Source organism: Lathamus discolor, chromosome 8 (genome assembly GCF_037157495.1).
Source record: "Lathamus discolor isolate bLatDis1 chromosome 8, bLatDis1.hap1, whole genome shotgun sequence".
NCBI lineage: Eukaryota > Metazoa > Chordata > Aves > Psittaciformes > Psittacidae > Lathamus > Lathamus discolor.
Window position 1 is genome coordinate 15034446 of NC_088891.1, and position 21698 is coordinate 15056143.

Here is a 21698-nt window from a genome sequence, read left to right on the forward strand (position 1 = left end):
TGGTTTAGGAGTGCTGATAATGATGATGCGACAAAGAGGAAAGTCAACTTGGTTTTTGAGAAAATTCAGACTTTAAAGTCGAGAGCTGCTGGGAAGACACAGGTAAACAATTTTTTAAGTTGTTTTGGCTTGTTTAATAGTGATATGTATTCAAACAGGGCTTAAAAAACTTGAATTCCCTCACTGACCTAAACGAGACTATTCTTCTAGTACAGTATATTATTGTTGTATTCTCAGTAGTATAGCTTAATTTTAATCGTGCACTGAGGTGACTTATGGGAAATCTGTTTGTTAACAATTAGAGAATAATGTAAAGGAGTCTACTTTGAGAGCTTCTACATTTTAGAAGGAGAGATGCAGACTCGAACATCAAAAGGTTGTTGGATCAAAGAAAAAGCTAACATACGTAGCTTTAATAAATAATGGTGGAGCATCTTGTTATAGTGATTATAAATAGATATCTAAATGGAAAGACTATTTTAATTTGTAATTTAGAAAAGCAATAATTTAGGACTTTTTTTAAAAGCCATATTACATTAATGGCATTTGACAGTCTGCCTGCTGATGAGTTTTTGTTTTGTGCTACATGGTGAGCTGTTTTTTCAGTTCTAAAGGAAAGTGAAGGAATGCCCAGTTGTTGCAGTGATGGCATGTGGATTAAATGCTTACTTTTGATGATTATTTTATCCTGGGCTGTAATCAGTCAAAATGAATATACAAAACACATCTGAAGAAATTACCAAAAACCAGTATTTGAAAATCTGTCTTGACATCTGAGTATGAACCCCTTTGATGGCAGTTTTGTGCAATTGGTGGTATCTCAGTCAAATTTGGCCCCAAGTTCTTGTGACTTTATTCATATGCTGCCTAATTTGAATTTTTCTTTAGGTTTGTATATTTTCTGTATATTTTGGATATTTTGCAAAATATATTTGCAACATCCCTTGAGCAATTACTGAGAAGTTTTATGAAAATCAAATCTCATGGTTCCTTTGAAAATATTAGCTTGGCTTGACCTGTAGGAAAAGTCACTGGTGATGCTACACTTCATTAGCCTGGCTTGTAGCTTTACTTTAGGTTTAAAAAGAACAATTGTCAAAGAGCATCTTGGCTTTGTGGGATTAAACATCTCTATTTATTTGTAGGTTTCAGATTCTTCAGCTGAAGTAAAAGCATTGGTGGAGCAAAAAGCAGAACTTGAAAGGAAAGTGGAAGAATTAGAAAAAAAATTGGATCTAGAAATTAAGGTATGGCACTTCGTTGTTATAAAGCTTTTGACTACTTCAGATAAACTTTTCTAAGTAAGTGACAACTGATCAACCAGCTGAATCCTTCCTTTTTGCTTCGTATTCCTTGTAATCCAGATACCTGTGCTTTTACAGAAGACTTTTAATTTTAAATGTAGTTGCTCATAGCATGGTTACCCTTTTCTTGAGAAATCTCTTTCTTAGTATTTGAAAAGGAGTTTGGAGAGATGAATAAAAATGTTAGACACATACACATAAAATTTCTTAGGTATCCGAAGAGGTAAATGTTAATCTTTTGATTGTAGCAAGACAGATGTGGAGTGAGAGACAAACTATTACTTACTTAGCTGCTGTTTGTTAATTACTGCATTATTTTTGCAGTGCTGAATTTGAAGTAATTAAGTACAGCCGTGCTCTGAAGACATGAAGAAAAACAGTTTGGCTTCTTTCAGTTTGCATGTTAACCCTGTCATAAGAACCAGTATACTTCGAACTGATGAGATGGTACTGAGGAGACTTCACTTATCATGTTTCTAATAAAAACCAAAAAGCAGTGCTTTGTGTGTGCAAATAAACATTCCAGGCTTTTAATATACATAGGTTATTAAGCACTTCTACAAGTGAAAAATATCACAATCTTGCAATGGCTTCTTTCATACAATAAAAAAGAGCCTTTAATTTATTTATGCTTAGTCCGTTATCTTGCTTAACTTTTGGTGTACAAAATTCAGAATCAGCAGAATTCCAAAGAAGAGAGAAATGCCACACAAGCAAGGCTGGAAGATCTCCAGCTGCGGCTTGATGAAAGTGTGTGTGAAAAAGAAGCCTTAAAAAAGCAGCTGGAAGAAAGCGAGAAGGAACTCAGGCAGAACCTAGAGGAGTGAGTTAATTTTACAGAAGTTATTAATTGGAATTTGTGTTTATTCTTAAACCTTTTAGTTTAAAAGTGCCTGTGTCTTTAGGATACGTTAATGGAATCTCACAGTGATGTTTGTTATTGTAGGACTGTTTAAAAGAGGCATGTTTTTAGAATATCTGGAAGGAAGAGAAAGATTGCTGAATTTATAATCTTCCTCTTAGTGTGAATTCCTTTTTATATTTCATGGTCACAATGTATAGTTCAAGTCTTTAAAATATGGAAACACTTGATACTTTCATCAAGCGTATAGTACTAGGTTTAAAATAAAATACAGCTTTCCACTTATGTATCTACTGATGAGTTCTCATTTTTACCCCTCTGACATTTCATTTTTCTGCCTCATTATATCCCATTCCTTTGTGGGGAACATGGGAATACATACTTGTATTTTTTAGTACTCAAACCAACAAATTAGTTATTTCTAATTTATACAAATTTTTAATTTCTATTTGTAATTTCTAAAAATTAAAAAATTTTGTCTGATTTTTCCTGATAAGGTTTTTTCAAGTGAAGATGGAGCAGGAACAACACCAGACTGAGATCAGAGATCTTCAAGACCAGCTCTCCGAGATGCATGATGAACTGGATAACGCAAAACATACTGATGAAGGGGAGAAAGAGATTCTGATTGAGGTTAGTTACAAAGTACCAGAAGACGGATGAAAAAATCAGAGCTGCCTAGAAACTGGGAACTAAGATACAGGTAGAAGAAATACATGTCTTGTTTTTTCCCATTCTGTCAATTCAAAACAATATACCATTATTAGGTGACCTAAGAAAGCATGTTATAATAACTATATTAACACTAAAAGGAATACAAAGCATAAGTGCCATCGTTTTCTAGAATAGGAGATCAAATAACATAATGATTAAGGGACAGCTGAGTTATTCACTATTATGAGATAATGTCGTGGTTTAAACAAAAGTCATCCATAAATCACACAGCTGCTCTCTCACTCCCCACCTTCTTGCCCTCCCCCTACTCCCAGAGGGACGGAGAGGAGAATCGAAAAGAATGCAACTCCCACGGGTTGAGATAAGAACAGTTTAGTAACTAAGGTATAACACAAATCACTACTGCTACCACCAATAATAATAATGATAAAGGAAATAACAAGAGGAAAGAATACAACATCTCAACACCAGCCGACTGGTAACTCCCCCCGCCACCCGACTGAGCACTGACCCATACCTCGTCCAACCCTGCAGTCAACTAGCCCTTCTGGGGTAACTCTCCATTACATCCTGGGCATGACGTGCTGTGGTATGGAATACCTCTTTGGCTAGTTTGGGTCAGGTGTCCTGTCTCTGCTTCTTCCTGACTTCCCCTCCTCCCTGGCAGAGCATGAGGCTCAGAAAGTCCTTGGTCAGACTAAAACATTTGAGTAGTAACTAAAAACATCAGCGTTATCAGCACTATTCCCAGGCCAAAAGTCAAAACACAGCGCTGCAACAGCTACTGAGAAGGAGAAAAATAACTGCTACTGCTGAACCCAGGACAGATAATCATCTTGGTCAGTTTTAACAATTAGGTTTTATTGGTCAGGACAGGGAAGATCGGTTTAAGGAAGGTGTACATATTAGCAAGTCCAGGTAAGATTCAACTAAGAAAATTAAATCACCAAGGTAGTCTCTAAATTTTTTGACTCTATTAATGAAATCCAGGGAGAGAAGGGATAGAGTCTGGAGAGAAACAAGAGAGTTATGGGTTTTCTGTCTCCTGTGAGAGAGTAATTGGTTGTATTAATTTACTGATAATGAAATACGTTGATATTGAATTTGTTGATAAGGATGTGTAAGAGTATCAGTGTATAATTGTTCAAAAGGAAGGTCAGAATTCAGAATGACCTTAATACTTTGTAGTTCCAAAACAGTTAACTTAATACCAGTACAAAGAACTAGCTTAAGAAGTTGAAGCTAAATGATAAAATGCAAACGAGGGAGCAAAAAACATTATTGATCTCAGGAATATTAGAGATGTTAATATGCAAGACATGCTGAATAGAATAACTACCTTGTTTTGTGTAGGTGAGATTTGGTTACTGAAGTTGAAAGTTGTACAAAAGTAGAGGAGTATCTGGAATGATGATGATAGTGCTGAAAAACATTGCCTATGAAGAAGGTCTTTAATCTGAATGTAAGAGTGAGGGAAGAGTCAAAAGCACGTCTTATAATGTTGCAGTAAAGGAAATAGCAATCAATTTTTCTGTGTTGTGTGGGGATGGAGTCAGAAATGAGAGACTTAAGTGCAGAGATTTAGAGTAAGTATTGGAAAACATTTTCTGTCAATATGGATAATAAACCGTGGAATGTGGCAATCTGGACAGTGGTATTCATTGCAAGCTTTAAGGACAGAATAAGTGATGCATATCAGGAATAGTTTAGATGTACTGATCCTGCTCCAGTGCAGGGGAAGTTTACATTATTTTTTAAAGTGCAATTATTCACATCTTGAGAAATACCGAATTAGGTAATTCTTGAAGATGCACATTTTCAGTTGTTGCTGTTATCTTATTCTGTGCTTGTATACATGCATGTGTATATTTATTACTCAGATTCACTGATTAGCCACTTCTTTCCCAGCAATTTGGAGAGGAGAAATGATTTCTAGGGTGAACATGAAGGAAGGGTGCAAAGGCATTGACTCAGTTGGGAAGCATTTGTTTTATCTTCAGCACTTGTAGAAGCAACTTTCTTTATTCTTTCCAGCAGAAAAGACAAGGAATTACCACTGAGTTCACTTCTCTTGCAGTGTGGGTAAAAAAGGTTTTTCTTTGTTCTTACCTGCTTCTTTTCTACAGAAGGTAGGACTAAGGGAGTTGCTAATTGCAGCCTTAGTTTGAATCCTGCTTTATTTACAGACAGCAGAATACACCATCAAAGTATTTTCATAGTTTTGCAGCATCAGATGTGTTGACCCATGTCCTGTGTTCAGCAGTAGCAAGAACCCAGCTGAACTGAGGACAGCCCACTATATGAAACATGAGCTATATGGTATACTTCTAATAGTATTAGGGTTTAGAAAATTTTTAGCTTAGTATAAAAGTCACAAGAATAAAAGTTGGCCTTGGGGATCTTACCTGCTTTCCTTTTCTGAAACACAAACAGAACATCCGCTGGAGCTATTTGTCATGCAGTTGTGCTTAATTTTGTTCTTTAGGAGCTGATGCAAATGAAGCAGGATCTGGAAGAAGTATTAATAGCAAAAGATCAACAAGAAGAGATTTTGAGAAAAAGAGAGAGAGAGCTTACCGCTTTAAAAGGAGCACTAAAAGAAGAAGTATCTAGCCATGACATGGAGATGGATAAACTTAAAGAACAACATGATAAAGAATTGCTCGATCTACAGCAGAGCCTGGAGAAAGCAACAGAGGTGAAAATAAGTGAATACAATTAATTTCTACAGAGAAAAGTCATCCCTCTCACAGATGTCATAATAGGTGCTTCCAGATACTACTGTTCTCTTAGCAAAATAAATAGGTAGAGATTTAGGCTAGGAGATGCTTGGCTGCTGAGAATAAATTTCATTTCATGCAGATATATAATGTTTTGATTGCTAGCCATAGCTGAAGTTGCGGCCCTTTGCATCTTTATTTACTGTTTTCTTCATTGTAAACTTTGAGAGAGAATAGATGGGAGTATAGTACAGAGGACCATTTACTTGTCTTGGGTTAAATGGAATCATTGAAACCTTGAGGATGCCCTGAAGAGCACCAGTGTGCTTTGCCAGTGATGCTGTGGAAATTACAGCTTCTAGCAGTTCTTTGCAGCCTTCTATTCTTACCTTCAGCTCCTTGTGCCACATCCTGTTTCCTGGTTACATTGTCCCTTCTTGTTCCTTCAACCGTTCACGACTAGGTGGTGGGGGTTTTGTTTTGTTCTGTTTGTATGGTGATTTGTTTTTTTGCTGGGGTTTTTGGTTTGGTTTTTCATTTGGTTGTTGGTTTGGTTTGTTTTTTTTGTGCTGTTGGTGTTGGGTGGTTGGGTTTTTTGTGTATTCCTTTTCCCTTTTCATTTATTGAGCTTACCCTATTTACTGAATAGTCAAATGAGTGCCAGCTCAAGGGAAACAGCAGGGATTGGATGTCTGGAAGGAGACAGGAGGAAAATGGAACTGAAGGAATCGCCTCTTCCAGCATCAGCATGTGGTCTTTGTCGGGGTGAGAATAGCAACAGTTTTTGGAAGTGCGTTATCTGTTACTGTTTTCCAAAAGATGTCCTTTGTGAAGACAGCAGCTAGAAATTTATTGGAAGTTTTTTTTGTAAGGGATCAGCTCTCATAAGATTTTGAGCACTATTTTTACAGTGTCAGTTATTTGTGTCTATCCCTCATTTTATTTCTGTCAAATATTTCAGAAAATTTCTACAGGCAAACTGCTTGAGCAGTGTAAGTCAAAATTACAGGCCCAGTTTTATGCTTAGAAATGTCTGTGCCAATTTCTTTTACCTTCATGTCATTGGTGTTAAGTGAGTTGCAGTTATCCTACTGCTTGTGGCCAAAAACATAATGTAGAACTGAATTAAAATTAAGCTTGCAACTTGAATGATATATCCAAAGCTGTATATGCTTTATGAGCAAATAGGAGCATATATGGAAGATGCTGGGTAGATACTGTATGACTAAATTCTGACAAATAGTATTTTTTTGAGGATTGTCTCTAAAATTTTCTTCATTGGTTAGAAAAGTTTTTAATACACTGGTTTGTATATACAGCCTGGGACTTATGCTTGTTTGGCTTTGATAAATGTGTTGTTTCTCTTTATTTACATCATCATGAAGGTATTTGACTCATCTGAGCTGCTTGAACTGAATTAATTTTTTTCTTTGAGAGAAAAGTAGAACACGTAAATTATCATTTTTTCTCATACAGTAATTGTAGTGACAGCTTAACCTCAGTGAACCATCTTTCAAAGTTACTGCATGGTAATTTACTGTATTTCAATTATGGAACTGTAATTACAACTGACAAGAAATGAAAGAGTAGTCTGTTTGGCATAACAATAACAGCCTGGGAAATGGCTCTATGACTGGGTTGCTGTGGTGTAGAGATAGTTATAAATAGCATTTATTTACTTGCATAGCATAGTCTATCTAATAGTAAATTTAATAAGATGTTCAAAAGTGAAATTTAATTAATTAATGTTGCTCTAAGCACCGGGTCTTCTCTTCCAATATTACTTGAGTGATTTTTGTTGGTTTTATTTTAAGTAAAACTTCTTACATCATGCTTAATTGGAAGTTTCTTCTTTATTTGTTTTTAATCTCACTGGTATTAGTACCCTTAATGATTTTTTTAAAGGCCAGCATTACCTCTATGACTACTGGCTGAGATTAGTTGTTGAGTTTGATATATCATCTATTAGGCAAATGTAACTGGGGGAGTTAGATGAGTGATCTGCTGTGATCTTACTTATGATGTTAATTATTGGTTTTATAATTAATCTGGAATACCTAACAGTGTATGTGTAAATCATGTTTTATACGATTGAAGCTGCCACTCCGTTGTATTTAATGAGGAAAACAGTTGTATAAATGCTGTAATAGTGGTTTGGTAGAGTGGGGTATATCAGAGTCTGTATGTACAAGGTCGTTAGTTCTTATGTTGCTTTCATATCATCCAAATTGGTACACTGAATAAGGGTGGTTTGTGATATCTCTTAGCCCAAAAAGGAAGTTTTTTTTCAGGGAGAAAGGAAGTAATTTTTGTGTTAAATCAACAGAGTTTTTCAGCTGCTGGAGATGTTAGATAGGTTGGCAAGTAATGTAGAGCGCATTTAGTCTATGTGATTAGAATGTCACATAGATCTGTTTTGAAGTCATGTTAAAAACATACACAAGGTTATCTGATAATAGAGTAGGGTTATTTGTTGTGTGTGATTCTGTTCTCGTGCTCACTGATGTGGTAGGTTAGTTTTTTTGCTTGTTTTCTAGAGATTTTTATATAAAATCACAGGTTATTAAGTTGTATGGGTTTTGTTGGTTTTTTTGCTACAGTTCATGTTTTTAACTCATTTCTATGTTGTGTCTTGTGCTTGTGGTCTTGATGTTCTGATTTCTCTTAACTTCATTGATTGTTTATTAAGAGTGAGACCAGATTGTTCCCATTTAACAATGGTAAAAGTTTTACTTTTCTGTAACATACTTCTGTGAGGTAGTAATTGCCTTTAATTTAATAATAAATTAAAAAGCTAATGTTCTTCTGATTAAACATGGATTTCTCCATAACAGCAAATGCCAGAGCAGTAAGGAATAAGAACCTTTTCCTGGCATTAATATAGTACAAAGAATTTATATTATTTAATCTGACCCAACAGCACAATACACCAGAATTGTACTGCTTACCTTGCGAGTGCTCTGTTACTGATGTAGATGAAGTAGATGAAGTGCCACTGTTTATTTCCAGTGACATTTGAAAGTACCTTTTGGAATGTAATACTGTAGGTAAAAGGTTGTAGCAAATTGCAGCTAGTACTGTCCAAATTCCACTGAAACTTTATCAGCTCAGGAGTGCAGTTGTAGTCTGCCCAGCGCTATCAGATTTATGTCTGCCTTGAGAAGCAGTCTACGCAAGTGTTGTTGTTCAGAAAATGCTGCAATCGTCACATTGTGAGGAGGCATATCTAAGCCTGACCTCGACTGATTTATTCAGGGTTCATCATACTTCTGACCTTATCCTCAAGATGATAAAACAGACATTTAGAGTTTAGAAGCAGTTTCATTTATCCACACATTTAAGAATTCACTGAAGCTAGTGGTCATATGAGTTTTAACTGACATGTATGTGTAAAGCTGTGGTATGATCAAAGAGGACTTTTATCAGAGCAAGTGAAAGCAACAGCAAAAGACAATGGTTACCTTCTGCATATATTATGAAGTGAAAGTATACTCCTTTAAAATAAGAAACGAATATAAAATATTGAGTATTGTAGATGAGAAGCAGCTTCCCTTTTTTTTTTTTCCCCAGTTATATATATATAATATCTATATATATATATTGCATATATATAGAGAGAGAGCGAGCGATTGGGAATTTAGGCGAGTCTAGCACAGACGTGCAAAGAACTTTAAAATGAAAGTTGCATATTGATTCTTTTTCTGCCAAGCCTGATAATGTATTTTTTCTTCAAAGCTAATAAAAATCTCCCACATAGAGCAGAAGCTTAACAAAAACTAGCTTAAACATTGTAGATTATATTGATATAAACTCTGTGTGCCTTTCTTCAGAAATGGCTTGGCAAATATAGTTTAAATGTAAAATGAAGCATAACTAATTTTAGTATATTCTGAGAACCTATTTTGAAATAATGCTCTACAAACACAGAGCAGTGGTTACTTAAGTCACTCAGAGTAAAATGAAGACATAACTGGTTGTGGTACATCACAGGGACACTGGTACACAAAGGGATAGACAAACATACTGTATATAACTGTGAAACTGTATATGTGGAAAAAACCTAACAGGATTTCAACTAATAAGATGAAATTTTGGGGTTATAATAAATAGCTCTATAAAAACATCTTCTTTATAACAGTAAAAGAAACAAATTATATAATAGCAGTTGCTTGGGCCTAAGAATATCATTATGCCCTTGTGTACATACATCCATAACTCATCTGAATCTGCATCCTGAATACTGTGCCTGAGTCTAGCCCATTTACCTCAAGCAAGATACACAACAATTGGAAAAGAGTAAGAGAAGATGAGCCAAGATTTCACATGCCACTGATGTTTCTTCCTTTGCGTGCCTGAGCAGCCTTTAACATACTGAAATAACACTTCATTTCAGTGGTAGAAGCCAGTTGGTAACTGATCTAAACTGTATACAGAGTGCAAGAACAGTGGAGTGTCTGGTCCAAGTCAATGTCCCCTCTTTCATGACACACTTCCCACCCCCACCCTGCTTTCATTTTCTGCTCTCCCTTACCAGTCCTCTAAACACTGGGTATGTGTTTGACTGACTGTGGTCCTACAAGCACTGGTGGAACAGGGGAAAGAAAGGGAGGGTGCACAGACTGAAGTGTAGTGGTGGAAGGAAGGCTGCAGGCACTGCTTAAATGTGCACTGTTATTGGAAACATGTATTTTAGAAGTGTATATGGAAAATCCAGGAGACAGATTTGATTTGTTTTTTTCTCTCAAGTGTCTGTTCTGTGCAAGGAAAGGAATTAATTTGATAATAGTATCATGCATGTTTTTAGGCACCCATTAAAAGAAGTATCAAACAAATGGTGGAATATTAGCTGTATTGTCAACAAGAATAATAAACATGCCTCTAAAGCAAACTGAAGATGCAACTTGGTGACTTTGCCTTTAGTGCTAAAATAAGCTTTTTAAGTTCCAGATCATCTGGTCTTTCATTTCCGTGCAATTTACTTCTGCATTTATTTAGTGGGGATGTGTATGTTTGGATGCAGACAGTACCATGAAACTACAACTGAGTGGTTTTTATACTGTATGTAGAGTCCGGAAAGCCTCTTAGCAAAACTGCCATGCAAAGTTCTGTTTGAGTTGGATTAGACCACATCTAAACAAAAGAAAAAATCTGTTTTCTCATTTGACAGTTGTGAACCTTAAGGCAGGACTGTTTGGTTAGCCTGCATTGGAAAGGAGGGTTGGGGTTTTGTGGGTTTTTTTGTTTGTTGTTTTCTGAAAGTTGGCAAGAGCCAGTGCAGTCAGATACTTATTTAATACCATCAGGAGGGTCTCTAATGCTGTCAGCAGATGACAGTATCTGTAAGTTTGGGTGCTTTGTCCTATGACAGTATGTATTTGTGCATGTGTGTGAAGTACTAGACTGTGTAAGTCCGTGCAGTAGGATGCAGTGTGAACACAGAACTAGTTAATATTTTACTCTGGTATTTGCAACAACTTCTGACCTTGAAAATTCTGTTAGTATAAGCCAATCTGAGTATGTCATGATATGTAGCTAGGAGGATAATATTGACTTTGGTTATAGCTGCTACTTGAGAGGTTAATACTTTCCTGGCTGTGGATTTTGTAACTGTGTAAATGAATATTGGGTCATGCCTATACTGGGGAGAAAGAAAAAGAAAAAAAAGGGGGGTGCATTCTCAATTTTAAAATGTAGGCATTTAAATCTTTCATTATATCTCATAAAGTAAAACCTGGAGTAGTTCTGGAAATAATATTACGGATATGATACCGTTTTGATCAGTGAAAATGGCCTTGCAAGAGAACAGGTCTTGCCTCTAAACAGTCACAAGAGAATAATTTTTAACCAGTTAATAGAATGGCTCTAGCTGAAATGGAAGGAAAGACAGCCTCCCTTGCTTGTAAGTTTGTGCAGTTGCTTACTGAATAATCTCTTGACGTACAGCTGAGAATTCAAGTAGGTTGCAGTGTACCTCACTGAGACACGAAAACACATTGACCTTTTTAATAGGTAACTAATAATAGTTAACTTCCAAAGGCATAGCCGTATGTTAAAGTAGGCTAGGCCTCATTTTGAGATCATTGGAGAATTAATATAATCAGTGTAAGGTGGAAAAGCAGTAAGTAAAGCTGTTTAGTCTCTTTTCCAGAAGCTTGGGGTTTTTTTCTGGAGGGGGAAGAGGGAGTCCTGTGGGGCTCATAGCCTAATACTCTATCACTGTTTTGCTTTCAAGGAGTTTTCTCGCTCCCCTTTTAGAACAATTTTTTATTAGATTTTTTTATCTGTGCTATGCAGTGTTACAGTGGTATACCAGGACCTCAGCTGCTTTAAGAAACAGTGTCTGAGGTTAGAAGAATTGCCTAGAGGTACACAGTGAGGAGAAATACCAGAACTACAGAGTACAAGTAGAAATAGGCGTGTTGTTTGCTTTCATGAGCTTTAAAAACTAGATGACTATACCTGAATAATACTAATTTCAGAAGCTGTCTTCACTGAAGAGCTAATAAGGATTACAATTAAAGGGCTGTCCCTATGTTGAGACTCATTATATTTGTCTTTTTTTTCTTTCGGTGTCAGTCTTTGGATGTTGGGTTTGTTTTTTTCTTTCTTTGGAAATCACCTGCATGTTAGATAGGGAAAACAATGTCTAGTTCTCTTAGTTAACCTTGATGTGGGTATATACAAAAAAGGAAGAGGAAAAAGCAATAGAAAGGGATTTGGTATCTCCACCACTGCTAAGTTCTCAGGGTCATCTAAGGGGAGCTAGGTAGATCTGAATCCCTGAAGCCACATGAAGCTTTTTACATGTAGCTCAAGAAGTTAAACAACTGAGTCCAGCATCAACCTAAAAAGGTGGCTTAGGAGAATTTAGAGTTGGTTTTAGCAGACAGTATCTTCCATGATACCTTAGGTGTTCCACACCAGGAACAGAATGAAGTGAGCAGCCACACTGTTCCCTTTATTTTTCAGAATGTTTTGGAGGATTATTGTGTCATTTACTTTGATTCTACAAGTATGTATATGGAAAGAAAATTTGAAAGTCTGTTACTTCCATTAAAAAAACTTCAGTTTGTGCCCTAGCTCATTTTGAATGGAGATTTATTCCTTAGATTTGTACATCAAGTATGACAGTTAAAGAACAGTTAATTGGTTGAACTCAGTTTTACTTGATTCTGAAGGGAAATGTAAAGGTCTTCAGAAAAATTTGCTGAGTCGTGCCTAAGAAACTTTGAATCTAGCTGAAATGTAACAATTGTAATAAGCTGTGAACAAGATACTTAGCTTCTGCTCATTTTACCTCTTTCTATATTTTGTAAAAGGACTCTGAAGGTCCTCTTCTGTGCAGTCACTGCCAAAAGGGAATTTCACCAGCTGAAACACTGAAGTCGGTCAAGACCATTTTTTTAATGATCAGTTGCACAACCACTCTCATGCTTTTGCCAGTGTTGAGGGTGTGGTAAAAAAAAAAAAAAAAAAAAGATGTGGAGCTACAGAACATTCCCTGCATTCCTGTCCAAGAGATTTTTTGCTGTATTCAGGTTGAAGTAGAATATTTCATTTGCATCTCAAGGTCCACGTTTGCGTATTCTGTCCAGTTTCTCTGGGTTTACACAGTAATAAGTGGTGGTAAGGATTTTGATGCCTTTTTTACTGAGTTTCATCTCCAATTCTTTAAATCTGTTTACTGCTTGCATCAAAGTTGAGAGCAGAATAGTGTATAAATGTGTTTGCTTTGCCAAGATTACTGTAACACATGAGTTGGAACAACATTTATTGCTTTACTTAGACTTGGCCTTGAGTAATTTTAATATATTTTAAGTTAGTTTTGGACTATAAATCTGTATACAAGGACACAAACCCAAATTTTATTAAATTCACTTTGTTACGCAAAACGCCTGAAATGAGCAGGATGAGAACTAGGGAATTGAATTTTGCTGCTGAATTTTCCTTATGGAGAGTGACTTCCTTTGGCCCAAAGCTGAAAAATAAATGCTGCAGCTGTGACTCTGTGGGGTCAGATAAGCAGACCTACAATAGGTAAAACTTTATAAATTAGGTGTACATACCAAATCAAATAGTACACACATACATGTGATGCATTTTCTCATCATCTTCTCATTCATCTATTACAAGTTAAAAGTAGTTTTGTACTCACTTAAACACAACGTTAGAATTTTGATTCTTGAACACTGATAAGTGTTTTTCAGACTTTGGTGTGTTCCTGCACTCAGTACATACTATGAAAAACTTCTTGTGAATAAAGAATTACGTTGAGTATTTCACAAACTTTAGTTCTTTTTCTCAGCACAGCTGCAAGCTCATAAGTAATGTTATTCCCCATAGTAAGTATAGGAAAGTAAAAGGCAAACAGATTACTGTCAAAAGGGTCCATTAGTTGTGCATGTTCAAACAGAGGGGACAAGGCTAACATAATGTTAACTATTGTACAGTCCTTGGTACATTCAGGGTACAGTTTTTGCTGACTTTAGTTGCAACTGTACACTTAAAAGTTTGAAAGCCAAACCCTAGTGTCTCAAATCAACCACCAAGGAAACTACAGAGCATGCAGTTACTGATACCCTCTGGAAAATTTTGGTTGTGTGACTTGCCTCAGGAGCTCTTTGTCAGAGACAATAATAGACTCCAGATTCTCTAGGGCTGTATTTGGGCACCTTAGCTGTGAAACTATCCTTTCTGCCTTGCTCATTTCTGCAGCAACAGCCTCTTTCCTTGTAAACTCTTGACTTGTTCTCAAACTGATGGACCAGTCCTTTCAGTTTCAGAATTAAAATGTGTGAGAACTGTAAGAAAATGTCAGTGGTTATAGTCTGCCATAGATTATTTTCCTCCATATATGATTTTTTTTTTCTGGTCAGAAACTGATTTTTTGCAGTAGACCTTTTAGGATTTGATAACTTGTTGGTGTTTTTTTCTTCATGATGGTTTGAGCCTACTGCTGCACTAGTAAGTAAGCCTAAGGCCAGGTTGGACAGAGCCTTGGGTGGCATGGTTTAGTGTGAGGTGTCCCTGCCCATGGCAGGGGGGTTGGAACTAGATGATCTTAAGGTCCTTTCCAACCTAACTATTCTATGATTCTATGTGCACTATGGTACAATGGCAGTGACAGAATGCAGAAACTTATCTTCAGTCACAGAGGGCTTTGTACTGTGGGACCTCATCATTCCGGCTGTTTTCTTTCTTCTAGCCAGGCTTCTTTCCCCCCCCAACCCTCCTGTTTGGTTTGTTTTATTTTTAGTTTTGGGGTTTTTTTGGTTGGTTTGGGGTTTGTTTGTTGCGGGTTTTTTGTTTGTTTTGTTGGGCTTTTTTTTTTTTTTTTTTTTTTTTTAGAAATTTGCAATGCATTTCCAGCTTCTTTTACTCAGTCTCTGTAGCTTAAGTCTGCTGATAAGGCAGATGATAAAATTTGAGAAGCATAATAAAATATTTCATGTAATCAAAAATGATGAGAAGAAAGTATCAGTATGTTTAAGAAGTCTGCAAGGATGTGTGTATTTTCATTGCTGGTTTGGTTTGTGTGTTGCGGTTTTGATTTTTGCTTTTGGTTGTTGGTGTTTTGTTGAGTTGTGTTGGGGTTTTGTATGACAAATACATGTGAATATATAGTATTTCATTTTAGAGTTTTCAAGAATCTTGCTTAACCAGTTTTGTCTGTTACATGCTTTTATGTGTGTGTATGTACATCATCTCATTTCAACTCTCAAGAGGCTGATCCGCAGTTCTGTGAACTGAAGATGTTATGCTAACAACGTTTGTTAATGTTTCATATTCAACTTAAATCATTACTTTGTGACCTTTACCCGATTCTGTTAATGTGGGTTAAATTTATATAAACTTAGTTAAAACTATTGCCAAACCTTCACCGATACCCCCAAATGTAGCAATGTACAGGATTTATGAATGGGTACCAGCAGGAGTCATTAATTGATGTTGTGTCATTAAGCCTTAAGGACCTTTTGTTAACTCACTGTTTACATACAGCACCATTACAAGTAAGTCATGTGTGGACTGAAGGATATGGATCCACAGCACAGTCTGTACGTGTGAGTTCTCCCTGTCTGGCTGTTTTCCTCATTTGTACTTACTACCCCTACAGTGTTCAGTGAACATTCTGCTTTCATCTTCATCACTCTAACCCACTCTAATTCAATGCTTTTGCAAACAGCTTTCAGTTCCTTTTTTGAATGTGTGAGCCAGTTACTGAATTTTAAATGAAAGCTGCGCCTTCTTGCTCATGTAGACAGAACTGAAGAGAATAGGATTACTGCTGGCTGTTAGCAAATACCATCTGTTGTACAGTTTAAACTGCCTGTGCTGTTGCCACTTTCAGTTTTAGCCTATGAGGTGCAATAGTTGGCATTCAAAATATACCAGCATACATAGTAATTTCTTTGTAATTTCAGTGCATTGGTTTTCATATCTTCTACTGGCATGTTTTATTATGCAGAATACAGTCAGCCATCTCTAACTACAGAGTGGTAAATTTAATGTATGGTCTCTGTGTGAGTAATACTGCCTTCTAGTTGCTGGGGTTGGTTGAGTACACTGCTTGTGTGAGTGGGGTTCCATAGTCAAAGGGCGCAACAATCTGTTTCTGCTTCAGCAGTGTATGATTTGATAGCTGCTGGCCTGAACCTTACATAACTATTCAATATATGGATAGGGATCTCTCTCCACTGGGTTCTCCCCTAATGGTGTTAGTACAGGGGTATCTGCCAGAACTACATTTCAGTGCTTGTTTCCTTTGCATATCCTTTCTAATGATACCTGTCATGTTCATCTGTCTTCCGAAGAGAAGAGCCGGAGGGGAGGTAGAAGGTGACATGGGATGCCAGATAAGACTAACAGGGAGAACAGGAGAAAGGAAGAGGCATGGAGTTGTTTGACTTTCTGTTGCAATATGCTATGGGAGATGACGTGTATTGCCAAAAGCTATTATAATCCAGAAGCTTCATTTGTGCCAGTGAAGAGCTCTGCATGCAGTTCTCATTACAGTGAGGATAAATGAATATAGGGTGGGGTTTTTTTCTATCTAAACCCAGCTTGTGTAATTTGACTCTTGTGAAGAAGTGATGCTGTGTGTGCATTTTCTGCTCAAAGAACATCTAAATTGTATTTATGTGGTTTGACTGTTTAAATTTCATTGTAAAATTGAAGATACTAATGTATTGTTTTTCTAATATCATCCTGACTGATACCCTGAAGGTGATCTTTCATGCCTTAAGTGTATAATACAATTGTGTATGATAAACTGATAGGATAATTACTCCTGTATTTCTTCTCAGTCTTACCTGAAAAAAGTTGAAACTATACTGAAACAATAGTGCACAGTGTAATGTGCACTGTGAAGAAAATTTGTTCTACTCTCTGTAGAAGATAATGTAAGAAAAATGGCCACTTTCCAGCTAAAATACAGTAAAGCTCCCATATATATTGAGAGGTTTCCTACCATTTTGAAAAAGTGTGTGTGTATGTTTATTGTTGGTATTTTTAAAGACACATGCCTTCCAGGTTAAAGAAAGGAATTTTGTACTTAATATGTTAGAGAATTTGTTTGGGAACAATTCATCCATGTGAAGGTATAACCCTTGTAATGATGCCAAGGTCATTAGAGACCTGTGGAGATGTGCTGGTTAAGTGCTGGTAACTCAAGCATCTGGAAATTGGAGCAGATTTTACTTATATACCCATTTTTTTTCCAAGATTTTAAGTTAGGTTAACAAACTTAATACTTGCAGCTTACTCTTTATACTTCTCTACCTTTTATGTAGCATCTTGCTTACTTACTGGAATGCATAGTGAAAAAGGAGATAGAATACCAGTTCAGTTTAATTTTAGTGGCCAGAAAAGTATCCTACGATATGTACAGCATAAGACAGGCTGGAGCAGGTCTCCAGATGTGACTGCATCAGTGGAGGCTGAACTTAATTTTGAACCTGTTAGGTTAAATACATATATATATGTCTGTGTATTTATGTGTGTATTTGAGTATGTAGATCTGGAGGTTTTGTTTGGTTGTTTGCTTTTGTGTGTGTGTGCATGTGCTTCTAAGTAAATAATACTTCCCGTATTGGGAAAGGAGAGCAAACTGTGGCAAATGAGGTGGTGGAATTTTCAGGTGTGGTGTGGGCCTGCTTCAGTCCTCTCTTACTGTGCAGCCCTGTGTAGGCGGTTGGATGAAAAAGAACAGACAAATCAACATTCCTTTCCCTGAACTCCCCAGCATGCCTCAGCTGCTTTCACTCAGCTCCAGAAAGGGTAAGTGAGACTAAAAGGAGCCACTGGTGAAATGCTTGCTAATTAGTAAAACTTTGCTGTATGCAAAAAGCAAGAATTAAAGGAATATATAAATTTTATTGGAATTTCAGTATGTGAGAACTTACAGCATCAGGAGGGATTAATTTCAGAGCTTTCAATTAGTCAGGTACTTAAAAGAACAAGTTTTTTCAGTATTTTCAAAAGACCAGAACTTGTCAGCCTGCTTATGCTGCCAGTTTTTGTCTAATAAGTTCATTGACCCTGTAGACAGTCTGAGCATTTTCAGAGTTACCGCTTTATCAAACTAATTTGCATTATTTTAAAGCTGTTGCTTGCTGGAAAACAATCTATTGCGGTTGCACTTTGTAAACACTCCTTTATATAACTTTACTTATTCCTTTTGGGGGTGGGGAGGTGAAAATATCAGAAATAGTATAACTGAAAAGTTTTTTTTTGTGCATTCATAAAATATTTCACAAAATAGGTTTCTACCAAACTACTCTGTATGATTTCTTTTGTTTTCATCCAGATAAACACAATTTCATATGTGACAATGTTAAACTTCAGTAATAAATGTGCAATTACCTATTGTTACCCGATAATGTAGAGGCAAAAAAAGGGATACAAAAAATGGATTAAAAAAGGATTAGAGAAATTAATGGATGATTCATTCATGGAGGAAAAACAATGAAGCTGGGAGTGTATAATGAGGAAAGGCTCACCCTGTAGCAGTTCTTCTTTACCATAAACATAATCTATAGCCATTGGAGAGATTCTCATATCTGGTGTCCTTACTATTGTTTAAGGTCTTAATGTAGAAGGTACTGGGTCTGTACATTTGTCCTGGGTTCAGCAGTAGCAGTTGTTTTTCTCCTTCTTGGTAGCTGGTGCAGCGCTGTGTTTTGACTTTTGGCCTGGGAACAGCACTGATAACACTGATGTTTTTAGTTACCGCTCAAATGTTTTAGTCTGACCAAGGACTTTGTGAGCCTCATGCTCTGCCAGGGAGGAGGGGAAGCCGGGAGGAAGCAGAGACAGGACACCTGACCCAAACTAGCCAAAGAGGTATTCCATACCACAGCACGTCATGCTCAGGATGTAATGGAGAGTTACGCAGAAGGGCTGGGTACTGCAGGGTTGGAGGAGGTATCGGTCGGTGCGCGGTTGGGTGGGGTTGGGCAAGTTATCGGTCGGCTGGTGTTGAGGTGTTGTTATTTCCTTTATCATTATTATTATTGGTGGTAGCAGTAGTGATTTGTGTTATACCTTAGTTACTAAACTGTTCTTATCTCAACCTGTGGGAGTTGCATTCTTGTCAATTCTCCTCTCCGTCCCTCTGGGAGTAGGGGGAGGACAAGAAGGTGGGGAGTGAGAGAGCGACTGCGTGATTTATGGATGACTTTGTTTAAACCATGACAACATTAGAACCAGGTCTTTGCAGAGTATTGCTTTCTATCAGACCTGAATGCCTGAGAGCTAGAATGAAAAACTGTATCTTGGTTTCTTTTTATGTTATTTGGAGGGAATTCTGACTGACAAGTGAATGAAGAGCAAAGATTAAATCTTACCAGCTCTTTACTCCAGAATGAGATGTTTACAAGTAGGTACCTGGTCTGTGTTACAGTATAACAGTATAGATAGTGTAACAATATAGAGACATAGTTTCCACAGTAAATGGTAGGGTGTTTCAGAGAGAGTAAGTGGTGAGATTAAAGGGGTGGTTAGATGTCAAAAGTTACATGCTGCAGCTGGTTGCCCTGCCAAAAAAAAAAATTAAGAATCTGTCATCGCATGCGATGAGTTGTGGTGAGTGGTTTATTGTACATTCTCTTTGTGTTGTGCATCGATTTGAGTTTCTGAAAAAATAAAAAGTGTATTTTTGAATGCAAGTTGAACTAGTGGCTAAACTCCTTCCATCCTCAGGCAGTAACTGAAAACCAAGTAGAAGTCCCAATTAAGTACAGCCCCAAGTGTGGGCTGTATTATGTGCAGGAAGAGCTGCAGCAATACCACTGTAAGGTACTTTCAGTCTCTATGGCTTGTTCATGCCTGCTCACAGTCTGCTCTTCTGGGCTCGTACAGCACTTTGTGGGACTGTGTTTTGAAATTGGTTGGGGGTTTGGGGCTTTTTTTCCTAGTAACACTTCCCCTACAAGCCTTCATTTTTTAGGTGTCAAGTTCTCTCTATATTTATCTCTGTGTTGTATGTATTACAGCTGATCCTGTTCCCTAGGTTTGTTTACTTTGCAGACCCACAAAAGTTTCATGAGTGTAGAATGTTGGGTGTTAGTGCTTGGAATAAGCAGTGGGGCAAGACTGCCTGGATTTTGTGTTGCTGTAGAAGGCATTCTTCATCAATATGTTCTTCCTTAAAGGTCCATATGGCTTTTGATGTCAAGTTTTTTAGATTACTTGGAATTACCTAACAGTAGGATTTGGTAATGAAAATATTTTAGGGCAATAAAGAGGAAGATGTTAAGGTGAAAATATGTGATCGCAGGCATGATACTGTTGAGGTGTTTTGTGTTACTTTAGCACATAGGTAACCTGAGGAAAAGAAAATGCTCATTTTGTATTATTTCTCAGTAATATGAACAAGAAAAATACATGTTTGTAATGAATACAGATTTTAAGTTAAATTTATTGTTAACATTTTAATAATGTTTTATCCTAGCTATATTTGCTGTGACACCATATGAAATTTCTGGGGTTTTTTTAAAAGTGATATAATTTGTTTTTCCCAGAGTGCTGCTGTCCTTGCCAATGAAAGAAATGCTGCACAAGAGGCACGAAATAGTATAGAAAATCAAGTCAAAGAGCTGACTGAAGAAAATGAAAAATTGAAGAGAACAGTTGATGAGCTAGAGATTAAAACTGAAGAGTTGCACAAGCAAATTGATAGTATGAAAGGAGAAGAAAATTTAATGAAGGAAAAACTAAAGAGATATGAGGTAAGTTAGCAAACCAGCTCCTTAAGTAGTCTCCTTCCTGTTTGTAAAGGTTACATTGTAGAACAAAATCTGACAAAGGATGGGCAATATAATTGAGAAGATATCTCAAAACCAGCAGGTTGTCAAGAAGCAGGATGCAGTTTGATGACACGTATAGGAATGTATAGGACTTTTACACTGAAAAACAGTGTAAAAGTCACAGCTTGGAACTGGGGAGATCAGTGATTGGCCAGAATTGAATATACCTTATAGCTCAGTTTACTGCTCAGGTTAAAGGCCTTGCCACTGTTTCTAAATGTATAAGTCATATCATTGCAGGAAGAGAAGCAACAATTAGAAGAAACATTGAAATATGCTGAAAAGGAGGCAAAGGAACTGGTAGTGTTAAAAAGGTCTTTGGAAAGCCAGCTGGAAGATATGCAGGTAAGAACAAGAGCATTTTGCAATATTGAAAATTAATTTTTCTGCTTGTTTACCTGAGTCGCTATTGCTTTCTGCAGTGTAACATCTCATTCTTTTTGAAGCACACTCTGTTTTAAAGTCCAGAGCTCACTGCAATCTTCAGATTTTTCCTGAAAGCATAAAAGCATAGGATCATAGAATAGTTAGGGTTGGAAAGGACCTTAAGACTGTCTAGTTCCAACCCCTCTGCAATGGGACACACAAAAAAAGCAGATCATCATCTAATTTAAATTGTTACCTTGACAAAGTATTTTTCTTTTTTTTTGACTCCCACGGATCTAGCAAAACTTCAAGGAGATTAATGGCCAAATAAACTACCTAAGGTTTTATAAGTGTCTTTTATTATTTTGAATAATCATTCAACTCTGGTTGTTTGTAGGTATTTACATGTAGAGGAATACAAAGCTGTATTTGCATATAAATAAAAACAGTAGTAGTAGACAAATGT

General features: G+C 36.8%; 1 protein-coding gene across 3 annotated transcripts in view; it reads left to right on the forward strand.

Moving 5' to 3' along the window:
* CGNL1 (cingulin like 1) overlaps positions 1-21698 on the forward strand; it is a 61537-nt gene that overhangs the window by 19124 nt on the left and 20715 nt on the right. For all 3 annotated transcript variants that reach the window (XM_065688416.1, XM_065688414.1, XM_065688415.1), the window contains exons 4-10: positions 9-102; positions 1146-1247; positions 1979-2127; positions 2664-2799; positions 5327-5539; positions 20582-20788; positions 21107-21211. In XM_065688416.1, the coding sequence (XP_065544488.1) occupies positions 9-102; positions 1146-1247; positions 1979-2127; positions 2664-2799; positions 5327-5539; positions 20582-20788; positions 21107-21211 (1006 nt within the window). The remainder of the gene's footprint in view (positions 1-8; positions 103-1145; positions 1248-1978; positions 2128-2663; positions 2800-5326; positions 5540-20581; positions 20789-21106; positions 21212-21698) is intronic.